This window comes from Pleurodeles waltl, chromosome 8 (genome assembly GCF_031143425.1).
Source record: "Pleurodeles waltl isolate 20211129_DDA chromosome 8, aPleWal1.hap1.20221129, whole genome shotgun sequence".
NCBI classification, from domain to species: Eukaryota; Metazoa; Chordata; class Amphibia; order Caudata; family Salamandridae; genus Pleurodeles; species Pleurodeles waltl.
The window spans coordinates 321,033,995-321,051,105 of NC_090447.1; the positions used below are offsets into that span (position 1 = coordinate 321,033,995).

A 17,111-nucleotide genomic window follows, 5' to 3' on the forward strand; every position below is an offset into this window, starting at 1 on the left:
AGGAGGAAAAGCGTAAGCAAATATCCCTGACCAGTTCATCCATAGGGCATTGCCTTGGGATTGTTTGTGTGGGTATCTGGATGCGAAGTTTTGGCATTTTGCGTTCTCCCTTGTCGCAAAGAAGTCTATCTGAGGTGTTCCCCAGAGTTTGAAATAAGTGTTCAGTATTTGGGGGTGAATTTCCCATTCGTGGACCTGTTGGTGATCTCGAGAGAGATTGTCTGCGAGTTGATTTTGTATCCCTGGTATAAACTGTGCAATTAGGCGAATTTGGTTGTGAATTGCCCAATGCCAAATTTTTTGTGCTAACATGCTTAACTGCGTGGAGTGCGTCCCTCCCTGCTTGTTTAGATAATACATTGTTGTCATGTTGTCTGTTTTGACGAGAATGTATTTGTGAACTATTATTGGTTGGAAAGCTTTTAGTGCTTGAAAAACTGCAAGAAGTTCTAGGTGATTGATATGCAGTTTTGTTTGATGTACGTTCCATTGTCCTTGTATGCTGTGTTGATCGAGGTGTGCTCCCCACCCTGTCATGGAAGCATCTGTTGTTATTACGTATTGTGGCACTGGGTCTTGAAAAGGCCGCCCCTTGTTTAAATTTATGTTGTTCCACCACAGAAGCGAGAGGTAAGTTTGGCGGTCTATTAACACCAGATCTAGAAGGTGACCCTGTGCTTGAGACCACTGTGATGCTAGGCATTGTTGTAAGGGCCTCATGTGCAGTCTTGCGTTTGGGACAATGGCTATGCATGATGACATCATGCCTAGGAGTTGTAATACCATCTTTGCTTGTATCTTTTGTGTTGGATACATGCGTTGTATGATGGTGTTGAAATTTTGAATTCTTTGTGGACTTGGAGTGGCTACTCCTTTTGATGTGTCTATTATGGCTCCCAGGTATTGTTGTACCTTGCGTGGCCGAATCTTGGATTTTGTGAAATTGACGGTGAACCCTAGTTTGAAGAGGGTTTGTATGATATGATTTGTGTGATTTGAGCACTCTATTAACGAATGGGCCTTGATTAGCCAGTCGTCTAGATATGGGAACACATGTATTTGCTGCCTTCTGATGTGTGCAGCGACTACCGCTAGACATTTGGTAAAGACTCTTGGTGCGGTTGTTAATCCGAAAGGCAGTACCTTGAATTGGTAATGTATTCCTTTGAATACAAACCTTAGGTATTTCCTGTGCGATGGGTGAATTGGTATATGGAAATAAGCATCCTTGAGGTCTAAAGTTGCCATGTAGTCGTGCAGCTTTAGCAATGGCAATACTTCTTGTAGTGTGACCATGTGGAAGTGGTCTGATTTGATGAAAGTGTTGACTACTCTGAGGTCTAGGATTGGTCTCAGTGTTTTGTCCTTCTTTGGTATCAGAAAGTACAGTGAGTAAACTCCTGTGTTTATTTGTGTGTTTGGCACTAATTCGATTGCATTCTTTTGCAATAGTGCCTGCACTTCTATCTCTAGGAGATTGGAATGGTGTGTTGTTAAATTTTGTGCTTTTGGTGGTATGTTTGGAGGGAACTGTAGAAATTCTATGCAGTAACCATGTTGGATAATTGCTAGAACCCAAGTGTCTGTAGTGATTTTCTCCCATGCTCTGTAATAATGACCTATTCGTCCCCCCACTGGTGTTGTGTGGAGGGGGTGAGTGACATGTGAGTCACTGTTTAGTAGTAGGGGTTTTGGGGCTTTGGAATCTTCCTCTATTTCTAGGGAATTGCCCTCCTCTATATTGTCCCCGAAAACCTCCTCTATACTGTCCTTGGTAACTGGACGGTGTGGCTTGTGAGGTGCTGGCTTGTGTGCTTTGACCCCGAAACCCCCCTCGAAAGGGCGTTTTACGGAATGAGCTGTAATTCCCTCTGCTCTGCGGGGAGTAGAGTGCGCCCATGGCTTTGGCAGTGTCCGTATCTTTTTTGAGTTTCTCAATCGCTGTGTCCACTTCTGGACCGAACAGTTCTTTTTCATTAAAAGGCATATTGAGAACTGCTTGTTGAATCTCTGGTTTAAATCCAGACGTTCGGAGCCATGCATGCCTTCTGATAGTTACAGATGTATTAATTGTCCGTGCAGCTGTATCTGCAGCGTCCATGGAGGAGCGGATCTGGTTGTTGGAGATGGCCTGTCCCTCCTCAACCACTTGTTTTGCCCTATTTTGGAAGTCTTTGGGCAGATGTTCAATGAGATGTTGCATCTCGTCCCAGTGGGCTCTGTCATAGCGCGCAAGTAGTGCCTGGGAGTTCGCGATGCGCCACTGGTTTGCAGCTTGTGCTGCGACTCTTTTACCAGCTGCATCAAACTTGCGGCTTTCTTTATCTGGGGGTGGTGCATCTCCAGATGTGTGAGAGTTGGCCCTTTTCCTAGCTGCTCCTACAACAACAGAGTCTGGTGGCAGCTGTGTTGTGATGAAAGCCGGGTCTGTAGGAGGCGGCTTATACTTTTTTTCCACCCTTGGTGTGATTGCCCTACTTTTGACCGGGTCCTTAAATATGTCTTTTGCGTGCCGGAGCATACCAGGGAGCATAGGCAGGCTTTGGTAGGAGCTGTGGGTGGAGGAGAGTGTGTTGAACAGGAAATCATCCTCGACCTGTTCTGAGTGGAGGCTTACGTTGTGAAATTGTGCTGCTCTAGCCACCACCTGAGAGTACGCGGTGCTGTCTTCTGGTGGAGATGGTTTTGTAGGGTATGCCTCTGGGCTGTTATCTGACACTGGGGCGTCGTATAGGTCCCATGCGTCCTGGTCTTGGTCACCCTGGCTCATGGTGGTGTGAGCTGGGGAGTGTGATGGCGTTTGTGCTGGTGAAACGTTAATCACGGGCGGAGGAGAGGGTGGTGGTGTAACTCTTTTCACCACTTTTGGTTGTGGTGCTTGTTCCGTCTGGAACTCCAACCTTCTCTTTCTCCTAATGGGGGGAAGGGTGCTTATTTTTCCTGTCCCCTGCTGAATGAAGATACGCTTTTGCGTATGGTCCGCATCAGTTGCTTGTAGCTCTTCCTCAAACCTATGCTTCTGCATTTGGGAGGTTAGCGAGTGCTCTTCTGTATAAGAGCCTGAAGCTGGGTCGCTTGCAGTTTGTTTCGGCGTCGAAACTGTGTCTGCGTGTTTTTTCGGCTCCGAGGTGACTTTTTTCCTTTTCGGGGCCGAAACCTCTCGGCGTCGATCTGTTTCGGTGCCGCTGTCTCGGCGTCGAGCCGTGTCCACACCGGCATCTCGGTGTCGAGGCTTGTCTCCAGCACTTTCTCGGTCCCGAGAAGGCTGCGTGCCGGTGTCTCGACCGGAGTCGGACGATCTCGGCACTGTTTGGGCCTTTTTCGGTGCCGACGGTCGGTCACCGATTTTATGGGTTGAGCCATGGCCTGGTGGCAGTGGCGTCCCCTGGGCCTTGTAAATGTTTCTTTGTGTGGTTTTCGACGTCTTACTCACGGTTTGTGTATCGTCGAATCCTTCGGAGTCTGAGTCTTGGATCGAGAAGGTACCTTCCTCTTCCTGTTCCTCGAACTCCCGTCGGGCTGTCGGTGCGGACGCCATTTGAAGTCTTCTGGCTCGACGGTCTCGGAGTGTTTTTCGGGACCGGAACGCACGACAGGCCTCGCAGGTGTCTTCGCTGTGCTCAGGTGACAGGCACAGGTTGCAGACCAAGTGTTGGTCTGTGTAGGGGTATTTATTGTGGCATTTGGGGCAGAAACGGAACGGGGTCCGTTCCATCGGCGTTCTTCAGCACGCGGTCGGGCCGACCAGGCCCTGACGGAGGATCGAAAAATTACCCCGAAGGGCACCGGAGCTCTTCGATCTTCGATGCGGTGTTGAATGTAAGTATGCCGATCCCGAACGCAACAATACCGACGAAAATCTTCCGAAATTAACTATTTTTTCTGTTCCGAAACTCGGAGCGACAGGAACACGTCCGAACCCGATGGCGGAAAAAAAACAATCGAGGATGGAGTCGACGCCCATGCGCAATGGAGACAAAAGGAGGAGTCACTCGGTCCCGTGACTCGAAAGACTTCTTCGAAGAAAAACAACTTGTAACACTCCGGCCCAACACCAGATGGCGAGCTATTGCAGAACATGCGTATCTACAGCGACAGATGCCATCGAACATATTAATACCTCTCCAGCACAGCTTGTGAGAATCTGAATTAAATATCTGAGTTTTTAACAGAAAAAGATAGCTCTTATATAGCATCTGGATCACAGTGCAGTGTACATTAGGCAACACTTGGTAATAATGCACGCATTGGTCCATTCCAGGTATAGCCGCTAATTTCTCAAATCCAGTCACAATTTGCTCTTATCTTTTCACTCTATCTGGAGAGAACAGTAAGAGTATTACATACTCTAATGATTCCCTTACAGCTTCCCCCAAGATCCACAATTGCTGTGCAGGCTGGTTGATAGCAGGACTCAAAGGTAACGCAATACAGGCTTTCTTTAAAAATGAATCTGATTATTCATATTCTAGATCAACTGTGTCGGTCTGTCTCGTATTCTTTCCAAGTTTCACAATGAATGGTTTTGTCATGGACCACAGCTGCTTTTTTCTGGAGGTCCTAGCTGAAAATATGTTAAGAGTCAAGAATTAGGGCATACCCACGATTAGCATTTCACTCAATCTGGGACACAGTATGAATGCTGCACCAGTAACAGTCTGATGCATGCAATCATCTATCACAGTACCCTCTGGGAGTCTCCCACTGGGCTCTTTAGAGGCAACCCTAGCTACTATTGTACTTTCAACTGTTTCACTTGTTTCATCGAACCAGTCCACACTATACAAGAAAAAGAAACACTGAACAGCATCTGCAACAAAAAAAGGTAAAACAGCTGCCCTCTGCATCATTACCTATGTGCGTGCATACATCAACACACACACACCCGTATGTGTCATGATACATTTTGTTGACTTAATTTGCTATTCCAAGAAAGGAGTGGCACAGCAAATCACAGCTGCTGGGCTCTCCCAAAATAGAAAAAGGGATAGAGCAAGGAAGAGGCTCCCCAAAGGTATGATGAAATAGTATACACACCATGCTTGAACACATTTCAGAGGAGGTAAGCAAATTTGAACTAAACAGACAGTGCCAAATAATCATATCATGCAACTGAAGTAAACTCATCACCATAACCAGGGATATGCCTAGGGTTCGAAAATTCCGAAAAACTGACCTTACTGTCCAGTGTAATCTCTTTAATAGCTTCTGTCACTCCAGTAACACCTGTAAAGTGAATAAAATACATAGGAATAAGAAAATCCTTAAATGCACTGTAATCAGAATTTATTTCCTCAGTATTTGGTTCAAATTCTCAGTGAAAAGATAACAAAAATAAAGTCCTTCATCACTCTTTTTTTTATATATATGTGTCAACCAATACACCCAAGTTTGAAAGCTGCTATTACCGAGTGAAGACATGACTGTGCCTTAAAAAGAAGTATGCATTAGCCAAAATGAATAAAAGGGAGAAAAAATTAGCTACTTGTAAGGTTAGTTCTTCATCATTGTAACATTAAACACCAACACTGGAACATCTCAACCCAAGCATTAAATCCTGCAATACTTTAATATTTTTTTTCAAATAACGAAACAAATGTTATGCATATCAAAGGCAACTTTTCTCATATTACATATGCATGTATGTATACATCAACAGAGATAACCTGAAAGAGTAGAACAGATATGTTTACTTAGGTGGAGAAATCATTTGTTTTCAAGATCTTGTAAATAATAGATCACTTTACTAGGCTGTGAACGAGGCTTGGAAGGCTACATACAATAATAACGCACATTGTGGTAAATTTCTCATCGTGTTTCCATATGCCTCTGAATGAGAGAGACCATTTGCAGACTGATGAGTCCTGCTAAATGTTACAGTATGCAGCCGTGTTTTCCCCTTGAATCCTTCACCCAATTGAATGTGAAAAACTGCACATATGACAGATTTTAACAAACTAGTAAAGAGAGAGCAATATCTGCTGCAGCATCTCTGTTTTCAAAAACAATTTGCAAGCATACGAATATTCAGGTTCTCAGATGAGTATAGCACACACTGGAGCATGTGAAGAGAGGGAGAAAGATCTGCACAAAAAGACTGGATGGTGTTGGGAAGACATCTACTGGTTCAGCTCCAAGACTGGTTCTGCCGGCATCTCTATGAAATGTTTACTATTAACTCATTCACTCCACTTCAGCTCTAACAGTGCCATGTTTGCTACAAGACTCATCTGTAACAGCCATGAAGATGTATCATTCTTATAGGTGACTAGCTGGTGCTGCCATACTTGTATGTTAGAGGTACGTTTTTGGGAGGGTCTGGGTTATTAGTTTAGAGGGGTGAGAGCCCCACTCAAGTAATAAAACACAATCACAATCCTTGCCAGAGTGAACCACAAAAGTCACTAAATAAACCTGTGTTCAACTTTAAAGTAGTTTGGCACAAAAGCATTTAGGCTTACCTTAGAGGCAAGTATTTATGCAGCACTCAAACAGTAATAAAGTGAAAACACAAGTATGAGTTTTGTTTAAACAGCGCCAGGCTCCACCTGGTTGCACTACACCAGTTCAATGTCATCGGTTCAGGCTGACTGCAATGGAGTGATGGGTCGGATGCAGGGACAAGGAACGTCCAGTGGAAGATTTATCTTCCGACTTCATCACGGAAGTCGAAGGCCAACAAGTTGGGTCTGAAGAGGGGCTTGGCAACAAGGTAGTGCAGCTGCACAAGGTTTTGGAGTTACTCAGATGATTAAGTCAGGGAAGCCAATGATCGGGTGCCGCTAGACATCAGTGGGGCTACAGACTGAGTGCTGCTCAGAGGCAAAGTTAGCAAGTTAATAAATCTAATAAGGTAACCTAGTGTCACTGCGTGGGAGAGCTAGCCCTGCTACAGGGAAAAACGACTTTGAGAGGGTTTTCACTGTCAGGACATGTAAATCTTAAGCACACAAGTCCTACTTTTTAAATACCATGCTCCCTGCTCTATGATCTTTTAGGGCCTACTTTTGAAGTGACTTAGAATTAAAAAGGAAGGTTTAGGCGTGGCAAGAGGTTTATTTTGCGAAACTGAAATGTTGGTTTAAAACAGCACTACAGCCACAGTGGCAGGCCTGAGACATGTTTTACAATGCTACTTTAGTGGGTGGCACGATAAGTGCTGCAGCCCACTGGTAAAATTTAATTTACTGGCCTTGGGTACGTGTAACACTATCTAATAGGTATTGTGAATAAATTAAATGTGCTAGTTAGGGATATACCAATGTTACCATGTTTAGAAAGAAGAGCACAAGTACTTCACCACTGGTTAGCAGGAGTAAAGTACACAAGAGTCCCAAAACCAACAAAAACAGGTTCATAAAAATAGGGTAGTGAAGGAGAAAATCTGGGGGAATACCACACAAACGTTGGTCATTTTGAACAGTTTCTAACATGTGACTGAGCAAAACTTTACCCTGGTGGACTTTCAGAGAAATATGCTTATCACTGATTAACCATGACCTTGCCTCAACAACGTTTTAAAGGCACCAGATAGACATGGGAATGACAACGCCAAGCACCTCAGAAGTGAAATCGACATAAGACTAGCTCTATGTCTAGAGTTCATGCACATCAAATTCAGGTCTGCATGGAACAAAACATGGTGTTAATCACAGCACGTAGTGGACTCTGCCTCAGATGTACCACCAGTCCTTCAAACAGAAGATCAAAATTGTCTCTGGATTCAACCATGTTCTCCCCTACATTTCCTCTAATTCTCCAGTGTGTGTTATGCACAGCAGTTCTATTCAAATCTTGCAGATCCTGATACTTGGAAATTGTACATAAAAAGCGAGCCAATGCTGCAGATAGTGCTGTACTTTGGAAAGCAGCATTTGTGAATTGGAGTATACATTCCTTTGCCTGGTTGTGGAGTTGTAACAGGGAAGCTACACTCAAAACAGGACTGGTTGGTTGAATTTCATCCCTAAAAATCCAGAGACAAGAGAGAAAACATTTTGCAGGGTGTGCTCATGTGAATTTTATTTTCCAAAACCTCATTCAGACAAAGACGTGCTTGTCAAAAAGCTAGCAAATAACACACTTTATTAGGCAAATTAAAGTATGGGTTGTTAAAATATTGGCCCTGGAGCTAACATTGCACTTTATGTGGAAAGATTTTTTTTTAAAGCAACTGTCTATGCTCTAGGTCATAACTTGGATCCACTGAGCACTAGGCAAAGTCAAGGCTTGGGGAAGGAAGATGGAATGGAGGGTGCGGGCTTTGCCTGATCCTTGTAGGCACAAAGTCATGCAAGCTCTAAGAGTAGGGAGTATGCGCATGGAGCGCATCAATGACTCACAGACTCAATGCTTAGGTTTTGTGGACCACAAGAGTGACGGGGGGGGGGGTGGAGCGGGGCATTGCAGAATTGCAGAAGGGGACAACCTGATCCTGACACCACAAGGCACTAAGTACGAGGAGTGCCTGGTCATTGGGAAGAGGCAAAAGTTATACCCAACAGCCTTATCAGGTGGGAGAAATGAGAGCATGGATCTTAGTCACAGACTGTAACCAGATCTCACTTTGGGAGGGAAAGTAGTGTGAAGATGGTGAAGTGAATGTCAGGGTGTGCACTTCTGGACTCCTGACGGCAGCCAAATGCTTTTCCCATTGTCCAAGGGAGCTGGAAGCTGACCTGGCTATAGCCAAAGCAGTGTGCCTAGCATTAGGCAATGCCCAGCAGGACTTTAGGTAAAGGCAATCAGGTGAGGGAATATACAAAAACCACACTTCGCATCAAGTAGGTATTGTGAGTAGGAGCCAATTCACTGTAAAGGTTCTTTAAGAATATGTATGGGTGTCTACGGAGGTCATAAATTAACCTGTGCAATAAACATATATAAAACACCCTTGTAGAACAGTTTGAAGTTACAATCGAAAAATGATTTTAAAAAAACAAACAAAAAAACTGAAGTTTCCCAATAGTGGTTAGTTACACAATTACATCGTCACCTTCAGTGACACAAGAAGTTGGATGGCTTGGGAAAGCTGTGCTACATTGAATATTTTATTATTCTGACCTGCATTGTGTGTCCCCTGTGGACTTGATAGTTTGAAAGTCCTCTGGAAGGTACCCCATGCTCCGTGATAAGTTCTGACTGTACAGCCTAGAATTTGCTGATAAAATGGAACCACCCAAATTGTAATCTAGCCATAGTCTAAAGTGACTTCCACAATGTGGGGTGACAGCTGAGGGCAGATTTATGGTGACTAGGGCATTTTTACATGTCCATCTGGTGCATCTTCCATGTGAAAACTGGGGACCTTACTTTCCCCGGGGTATGTGTGATGTACACTATGAGCATTTGTGTTTGGCATGTTCAAGGCAGTATGTGCTGTGTGGCTGCTGCCCGTAGAGCTCTTTGTATTTGTTTGCATAACAGGGTGGTTTCTGTGTGGGTAGCCTTCATCTTTTGATCATAAATTATGACAACCATTCAAGAGCCTGGGGCCAGAACCTGGAGCCTATGGTCACAGCTCATGCCTAGAGTATTGTGGGACGGGCATACCAGGCACTGGGCATAGTTCTAAATCATGCTCTGTGCTGTAGGTCATGATCTCATCACCAAGGTGAACTCACACCAGAGGCTTCTCTTTTTGCTCTGCTCACTGAAGCCTGGTACAGAAGCAATTTTACATCCGTCCACAGGAACTCTCTTGGCCTTAGAAATGCTAACTTCAAGCCATAATCCATTGGGTCACCTGGGACTTTAAAAGGGAGGGGAGCACTAATGGGGAACCAGGCCCAGACTCCACCTTCAAGGCGAGGGAAAGTGTCACTAGACATCAGTGGTGTCTGTTTTACCCAACCACACATAGGGGCTGACTCTTCCATTATTATTCGAGCCTTAAACCTTTTCTCTTCCCCTATGGGGCTGATTAGGACCAAACCCCGCCTTCACTATTATCATGACCAATATAACATTTTTATGTTGTGTAGTGACTGCAGTTTCATTCAGTTAAGCCCTGTAGACAAATAGCTGTATGGCTATTGTACTGCTATGTGTATGCTGTTCAACATACTGGTCATAGTTTGTTTCTGAGAATTTTCTTTTCAAGTCTGTTAATTTTGGAGTTTGGGTTTGCTTCAGCTGAACTACACACCTCATAACAAAGCATAACAGATAACTGAAGATAAATGCCAGGGTTAATATTAGGGTAACAAACAACAACATAGATCGCATTTAATAAATTGTCAATATGGTTTTATATGAAGTAACAAGGTAAGGTCAAGGATAGAATAGACATGCAATACAATTATACTTTTACTTTCTGGAAATCTACTATAAAAGGCAAAGTCTTTGATGATGCAGAAAACTATTAACTCGTCTATAAAGTATAGCAGTAGTATTTGTTTTTTGTCAACACCTATGTAGGCATACATGTGTGTTTTTGGGTGCTTGCACATGGCTGTCAAATTGGTTGGGTGTACTGGCACGTTGGTCTGTGTATATCCATGTCAGGTTGTCTAGGTGGGTTCTTGCTTGTAATAGTTTGTGTGGATGGGTGCCTGAAGAAGTAGTGCTCTGCCAGAGTATGGTCATGTTCATTGGTATTAGCTCAATATATGCTTGTAGTTTTCTAAGAGCACTTCTTGGATTTGTCATTGTGGATTATGGATGGTTGCTTTTCAGATAGCCCCAGGTTACCATTGGGCTGCTTTCCTCACAGATGCTAAAAATGTTTTTACAGGTTTCTGTCATGCAAGGAGAGTGGGAGAGGAGGCTGCAACAGAAGTTCGTGTTTTCTGGCCTTGCAGGAACACATCCTAAACATGATATATCTCATTTGCTCAGAATGCTGCCATCCTACTAAAACAACTTAGATTTGAAACTGCTCTGTACTAAAAGGTTTGATCACTGCTGTTCGACTGGCTGGTTAGCTTTGTTCTTTGCCTTTAGGCATTTAAACCTGCATACTTGTGAATGGAAAATGACACATACAAAAAAGAGAATTGATACTGTGAACCAGCACTGGTAGAGCAACCGAAGCCTGACACAAGGCATGAGGAGAGCTTTGCATGACCTATGAAGTATTGTTTATTTCATTCTTTTTAAATTGCTATAAATGCAACTGAACTATAATTTCAGTACTGTGATTTCTGTATGATCTGATTCTTTCACATATATGTCCTGCTTTGCAGCACTGAGTAATCAAGCCAAAAAATGCTATCTTAGTAATAATGGGTCTCTAGTTTACAGGAGTATCCAGGGCTGACATGGTTCACTGCTCCTCAGACCAAATACTGCAGCCATCCCCCAATGGCAAATGAGAGAAAATGTTTTATTTGAATTCATTCTGATGTTTCCAGTGCAATGTGTTATGCTGGGATCAATGCAAGTCACACAACCCCTATTTTCCCTGTGTCTCCAGATTTCAGAAAACCCCCACACTGACCCAGCCCCAAATACCACAGCCATCCCTCATGGACACTGAGAGGAAAGTGAGAATTTTAGGTATAGTGTGACATTTGCAGGACATTTTAATCAAGACAGAGTAATGGGATACACACAAGCCACATCAACCTGGACTCTTCTGGGTGTCTAGTTTTCAGAGGTTTTTAGGTTGGGTAGGTTTCCCACTTTATTGGCTGACCTAGAGCTAAAAACAACAGCTACCAATATCACATGGCATTTTCACAGTCATATTGGTGGGCCTTTTTGATTAAGGTATCATCTTTACAGGTAAAGGTACGGAAATATGAGACGTGAGGGCATTTACAATTATTAACATTCCCTATATTTTTGGTACCTATTGCAAGACACTTTCCACAAAAACACTCAAAGATCTCTGCTAGCTACAAAGCCTTGGCTGTCTTTTAGGCTTGGATCATCCCTGGATTTCTAGAACATCTGGATTCTGTGACCAGACTGAGATTGTTTACAATAAAAAGAGTCGACTTATGAGTTTAAATTGGCATCCATTGCACTCATATGCTGGCACATGTAAAACAATGATCACAAGACTATGTGTTATTTAAAAAAACATAGCACATAAATGCCGTAAAAACAGCTGGGATCAAATCCTGCCACAGATGATGCTCCTAGTTTTGTACCATACATTTACATGCCCATTCTAGTGATTTTTCAAAGTCCTAGTTATCTTTAAAGATCTAGCAATGATTGGCATCAAGTTGACTGTGTGTCTTTATGTGCCACACAATATCCAAGCCTCCTAGAGTACAGCTGCCTGGTCTACTGTTCTACCTCCACCAAGGCAAGAAGCAACACTAGGTTATCCAATTAGAGTGCAATACCATTGGTTGACAAGGGTTATTCATGGTAGATGACAGTACCCAAAGAGAATACTGCCCAGCCTTAGCTGACAAAATCCCACTGGTCATACCCAGTGAGCCCTGGGGTCAAACTGAGTTGGGTGAAGAGCGTGGTGAATGGCCAACACTAATGTCCTCAGCAGGTATATGCCTGGGCTACCGGGCACATGGTGTGGGTGGAGGAAGCAGTTCGTGCCCAGTGAATACAAGCAAGGAATACTGGAAAACTCACAGTTTAACTGTAGCATTCTTGACTTACCAAGAAGTGTGGGTAAAGGCACATTAACCACTGGACAGTTGTCAATAAATATCTAACCCACTCCTCTATCCTTGTAACCATGAAATGATGCACCTTTTGAAAGTCGTTGTGCTCCTCCAATCCTAGGAGAGGCATCTTCCCGCTCTCTTGGCTCTGAGACCTGCAGGCTCTTTATTCAACTGAGTCTGGAATAAGCTGGCTCAGGTGGCTGAGGAATGGTACTGCTACTTCATCCAATTTAAAAGGGTTAGCCACAGGCACTAAAAGTGGTGTGTGGTTGATTCACCCCAACATGGAATCAAAGTTACTTTAAAGAAGAATCGGTAAATTGTCTTCCCTAACCCCAACATACCTGGTTCTGTGGATACGGAGGAGCAGAAGATGCATATGTGATGGGTGGCATGTTCAACTAGCCATGCATTATGGACACTACCATCTTGTACAAGCCACACTAAGGAGCTTATTCACATCAGCACAAACCAATTCTATTCACAGAACGAAAACAAACACACCCTTGTCATTCATCACTACCACCATTTTTTTTTTAAATAATGAAACTTTCATTATTTTCATAGATAAGCTGCACCATTACATGAGATACATCAACAACAAAGGAGATAAGAATCTAACAGGCCTTTCACTCCAGTTAAGTCCAAGTATGCATCAGCCCAAACCATGATATGCTCACAATTACCCTCATACCTTCTTCTGCTTCTGAAGGACATCCCCTGGACACTGCTACCATTCTGGACACTGCTACCATTTGTATATGTCCACAAATGGTTATTAGAAAAGAATTCCAGTCATAGAAGCCTGAACAGACTGTTGAGGGGGTAGCCTGGAAGCAGTTCTCCCACAAGAGTACAGGTGAAAAGGCCTGCTCTCCTGCTAGAAAAAAACACTGCTATTGCAGCCAGTTTCAAACAATACTGTAAAGAAAACAGTTGATGCACTGGCAAAAGCAGTATTTTGGTGACACCTTGCATATCACCAGAACACAGTTTGAAGGGAGCCCTTACAGCAAGTTAGGGGGAAATAATACACAAAGATATCCAGAAACTCTCCTGCCATCTGAGCCAGTACTCTTGAATTTGTCACATTACAAGATGCATATGTCATGGTGTGGAGTGCTTAACATGTTAAAGTAAGCACACATTTTGATGCGCATTGTGCAGGTACAGGATCTGGGTCTACAAAATCTTGTAAAAAAACTTAACATGCTATAACTAGTGCAGGTCACGAAATTCTTAACATGATATTTAATAGATCTCACAAGCACAGAAAACAGCCTTTACAAGTGGGGTAATTGCTGGGTGGTAGGGATTTTGTGGATTCCTGCTGATTCCAGAAGCGTCCCTCACATAAAACTAAGTAAAATTAGTGATTTTAGGCAATGTTTGAGGTTTGCAGGGTATTGTGGGTAGGAAAATATTGTGGGATCTATGCAAGGCACACCACCCTGGAATCCCCTGGGTGTCTAGTTTTCAGAATGTCTGTGGTTTGTAAGTTTCCATATGTGTTTTATCCAAGGTCTGAGGTTTGCAAGAGCCATTAGGTAAAATTACCTGGCGAGAGCCACGCAGGTCATGCCACACTGTGCTCTCCAGGGTGTTTAGTGTTAAAAAATGTCTGGATTTCATGGGTTTTCTTGGGTGACGGCTGAGCTGGAGTCCAAAATATGCAGCTACCCACATAAAAAGCATGGATTCCGCTGGGTAAAATATGATGACGACTCCAGTCACATTTTTGGGTGTACTGTGTCACAAGTGATAGGACCAGCCACACAAGTGGGTACCATTTTTTTCAGGAGACATGTGGCACTACAGAATAGTAAAACATTTGTTATTGCCAACAGGATTTCTTTGCATTTATGCCTTCCAAATGGAAGCTAGTAAGTATGAAAGAAGACATTTTGCAAAATGCCTTCAGACGCACATGCTAGTATGGGTACTCATACATTTAGAGATGTACAAATACCCACTGCTCCTCAACTTAGCATCTACTGTACATTTGAGAAATACATAGGTTTACTACATACACATTTTTCTCACTTTATATTTTAGCATTTGAATTGCTTTATACTCGGTAAACGATGAAAAACAACCTAATGTAAGGTGCAGCTTAGTTGTTGGCTCTGGGCACCTCGGGTTGTTGGGGAACTTGGAAATTGTAGATCTCTCCACAACCAGAAGAGTGTAGAGGTCATACTGGTGTACTGCTTTAATAAACTGCCCATTATTTTTATTTGAACCATTACTTTCTTGAGGAAAACAATGAGGGACCTAAACAAATAACCCCTTGATGAATTCAGGGTTGTGGACTGATTACAGAAATGTATAGCTTTCCAGCATCACCCATGGGTTTCACACCTAATTCCACTGCAAATTGGAAATAGCCTGAAAGTACATACATTTGGAACAAATTAGTCATCTCTTAGAAAAGTGTCAGATTGTGGTAAAATAAAATGTTTTTCATACAGCTCTAAATGTTCCCGAAAGCTGGTTAGATGGTGATTTTAGCACAGCAAACGTTTTGTTGAAGACATTTTTAGCAAACAAAACAAACATTTTTGCAGAGTCCTCCCTAGCCCCAACACCCACCCTCCCACCCAGTCTTTGGTAAAAAAAACCAATCCCTCCAGGGGAATCCAAAAACTCAGGGTACATTTACAATCCTAATTACGTTGGAAATTTGGTGTGGATATCCTAAATGCAAACTACCCTAAATAGCCAAACCAAGAGCTCAGCACTAGGGTAGAAAAGCAGCAGCAGCTAAGGGGATAAGAATCAGTGCTGCTCCCTGACTGCATAGTCCTTACCTATGCACAGGAGCTTTTAACCTTGGCTCTGCTTCTTCAAACACTTTTAACACACTGGCAATCTCTTTCGCAGAGTCCTGGTGGACAAAAATCTTTGAATAAAATGAAAATCATGCTGCAGTTCCAAGTGCTGCTGTTTGTATTATACACCCTTTTCAGCAGGTTTTATTTGTGTCCTCTGCTTCCTTAGTCTCTAGCTATGCTATGCAGGCGTTTTCTATGTCTTAACACTGCCATGTCATGCGTCGTTGGCCCCAAGTCTTCCACTCCGGCCTTGAAGCTCCTCCGACATGTCACTGCTTTGCTTTCCTTACCCTTTTCCGTCCCCGAACCAGGTTCTATTTTGGGTCAGTTGTCAAGACCACTTCTGTAAACCACACTCAGTCCTTTCCAAGACATGCTCATTCACAAAGCTCTACACATACACTTAGGTATTATGGCTGCTTACTTTCTTCTCACTCCATGCCATGCAGTCTCATTCCTCTGCTATGGCACATAAGACATACAAGGGGTATAGTTTTCCAACTCTAACATGGCAATTGTCCACTGAATGACCTATGATTTTCCCAGTCTATGATGCCAGCTACTCATGTCAGAATCTTGAGATGCAGACATTAAAGTGTGAGGACAACCTTGCTGATTAAACCTCCAGAGCCTGCATGGTTGCACTGCCATCAATTGCCCTAGAAATGTCCTTGCCTCAAGAGTTTGTTTCTGCCTTGGTCCTCTTAAGATGTCTATTTTCTCTTCTTCCTTACATGCACCTTCAGATTGGCTACTACTGTACTTCTGTACTACTGTCCTGTGAATAAGTGTCCGTAGTCTCATCCTTAAATCTCTACCTGGCCAAAGTTTTTTTCAGCATGTGCATCCAGTCAAATCAGTTTATTATTGGTTTCGGTCCATTAAGATTTATTTGGTTTCCACCGTTACCCTTATGGAGAGCAATCTGCCAGAAGGCACTTTGTCCCTCACCTTCAAAATGAGGAAGTTATACCATTGTCCAAATAAGGATGTCTTTCGGTAACGGTCATGTGATAATATCTCCTTACACTAGAAATCAGTTTTCTCTAGAGGCTAATTGTACATTTTGAATTAAGACAGGCAGCCTTTCAGATGCTTTTTTGAGTCAGCTATATAGACAGGTGTTTCCTTTTTCAGATAATTAAATGCTTTCCCTTAGGAGAATGAGGTGCTTCAGCTGTGAGTTTAAGGGATTCAAGTTCCTATGTGACTGATTAACTCTTTTTAAGGTCAGATATCAGACATCCACAGTGTGAGATTCATCATTTACTTTGAACATTATTGTAGTCCCTACCATCTCTTATGGCAAGGATCAGGGTGTATAGCAAGGCTAGGCCCCTTCCCATTTTGTACTTGGCTCAGGAGGTCTCTGGAGAAACATTTGCCCAATGTATTTTATTTGCACTGACTTGGAACTTCTGCAGTGTGTTATCTGGAATGCTGTCCAGCACAACATAAGTGTTGGGGTGCCATTCAATCAATCAATCAGGAATTTGTAAAGCGTACTACTCACCCGTGAGGGTCTCAAGGTGTTAAGGAGGTGAAGTGGGAGAAGGGGGGGGGGGGGGATGGGGGGGGAGTAGGTGCTGCTTCTGCTCGAAGAGCCAGGTCTTGAGAAGTTTCCTGAAGGTAAGGAAGTCTTTGGTCTGGCGCAGGTGGGTGGCAAGAGTGTCCCACATTTTGGCGGCGAGGT

At 43.3% G+C, this 17,111-nt stretch overlaps 1 protein-coding gene across 1 annotated transcript in view; it reads right to left on the minus strand.

Annotated features, from left to right (window-relative positions):
• Positions 1-17,111, minus strand: part of ATG3 (autophagy related 3) — a 168,976-nt gene that overhangs the window by 90,071 nt on the left and 61,794 nt on the right. Inside the window, exon 7 of the mRNA XM_069204178.1 lies at positions 5,177-5,226. Coding sequence (XP_069060279.1) covers positions 5,177-5,226 — 50 coding nt within the window. The remainder of the gene's footprint in view (positions 1-5,176; positions 5,227-17,111) is intronic.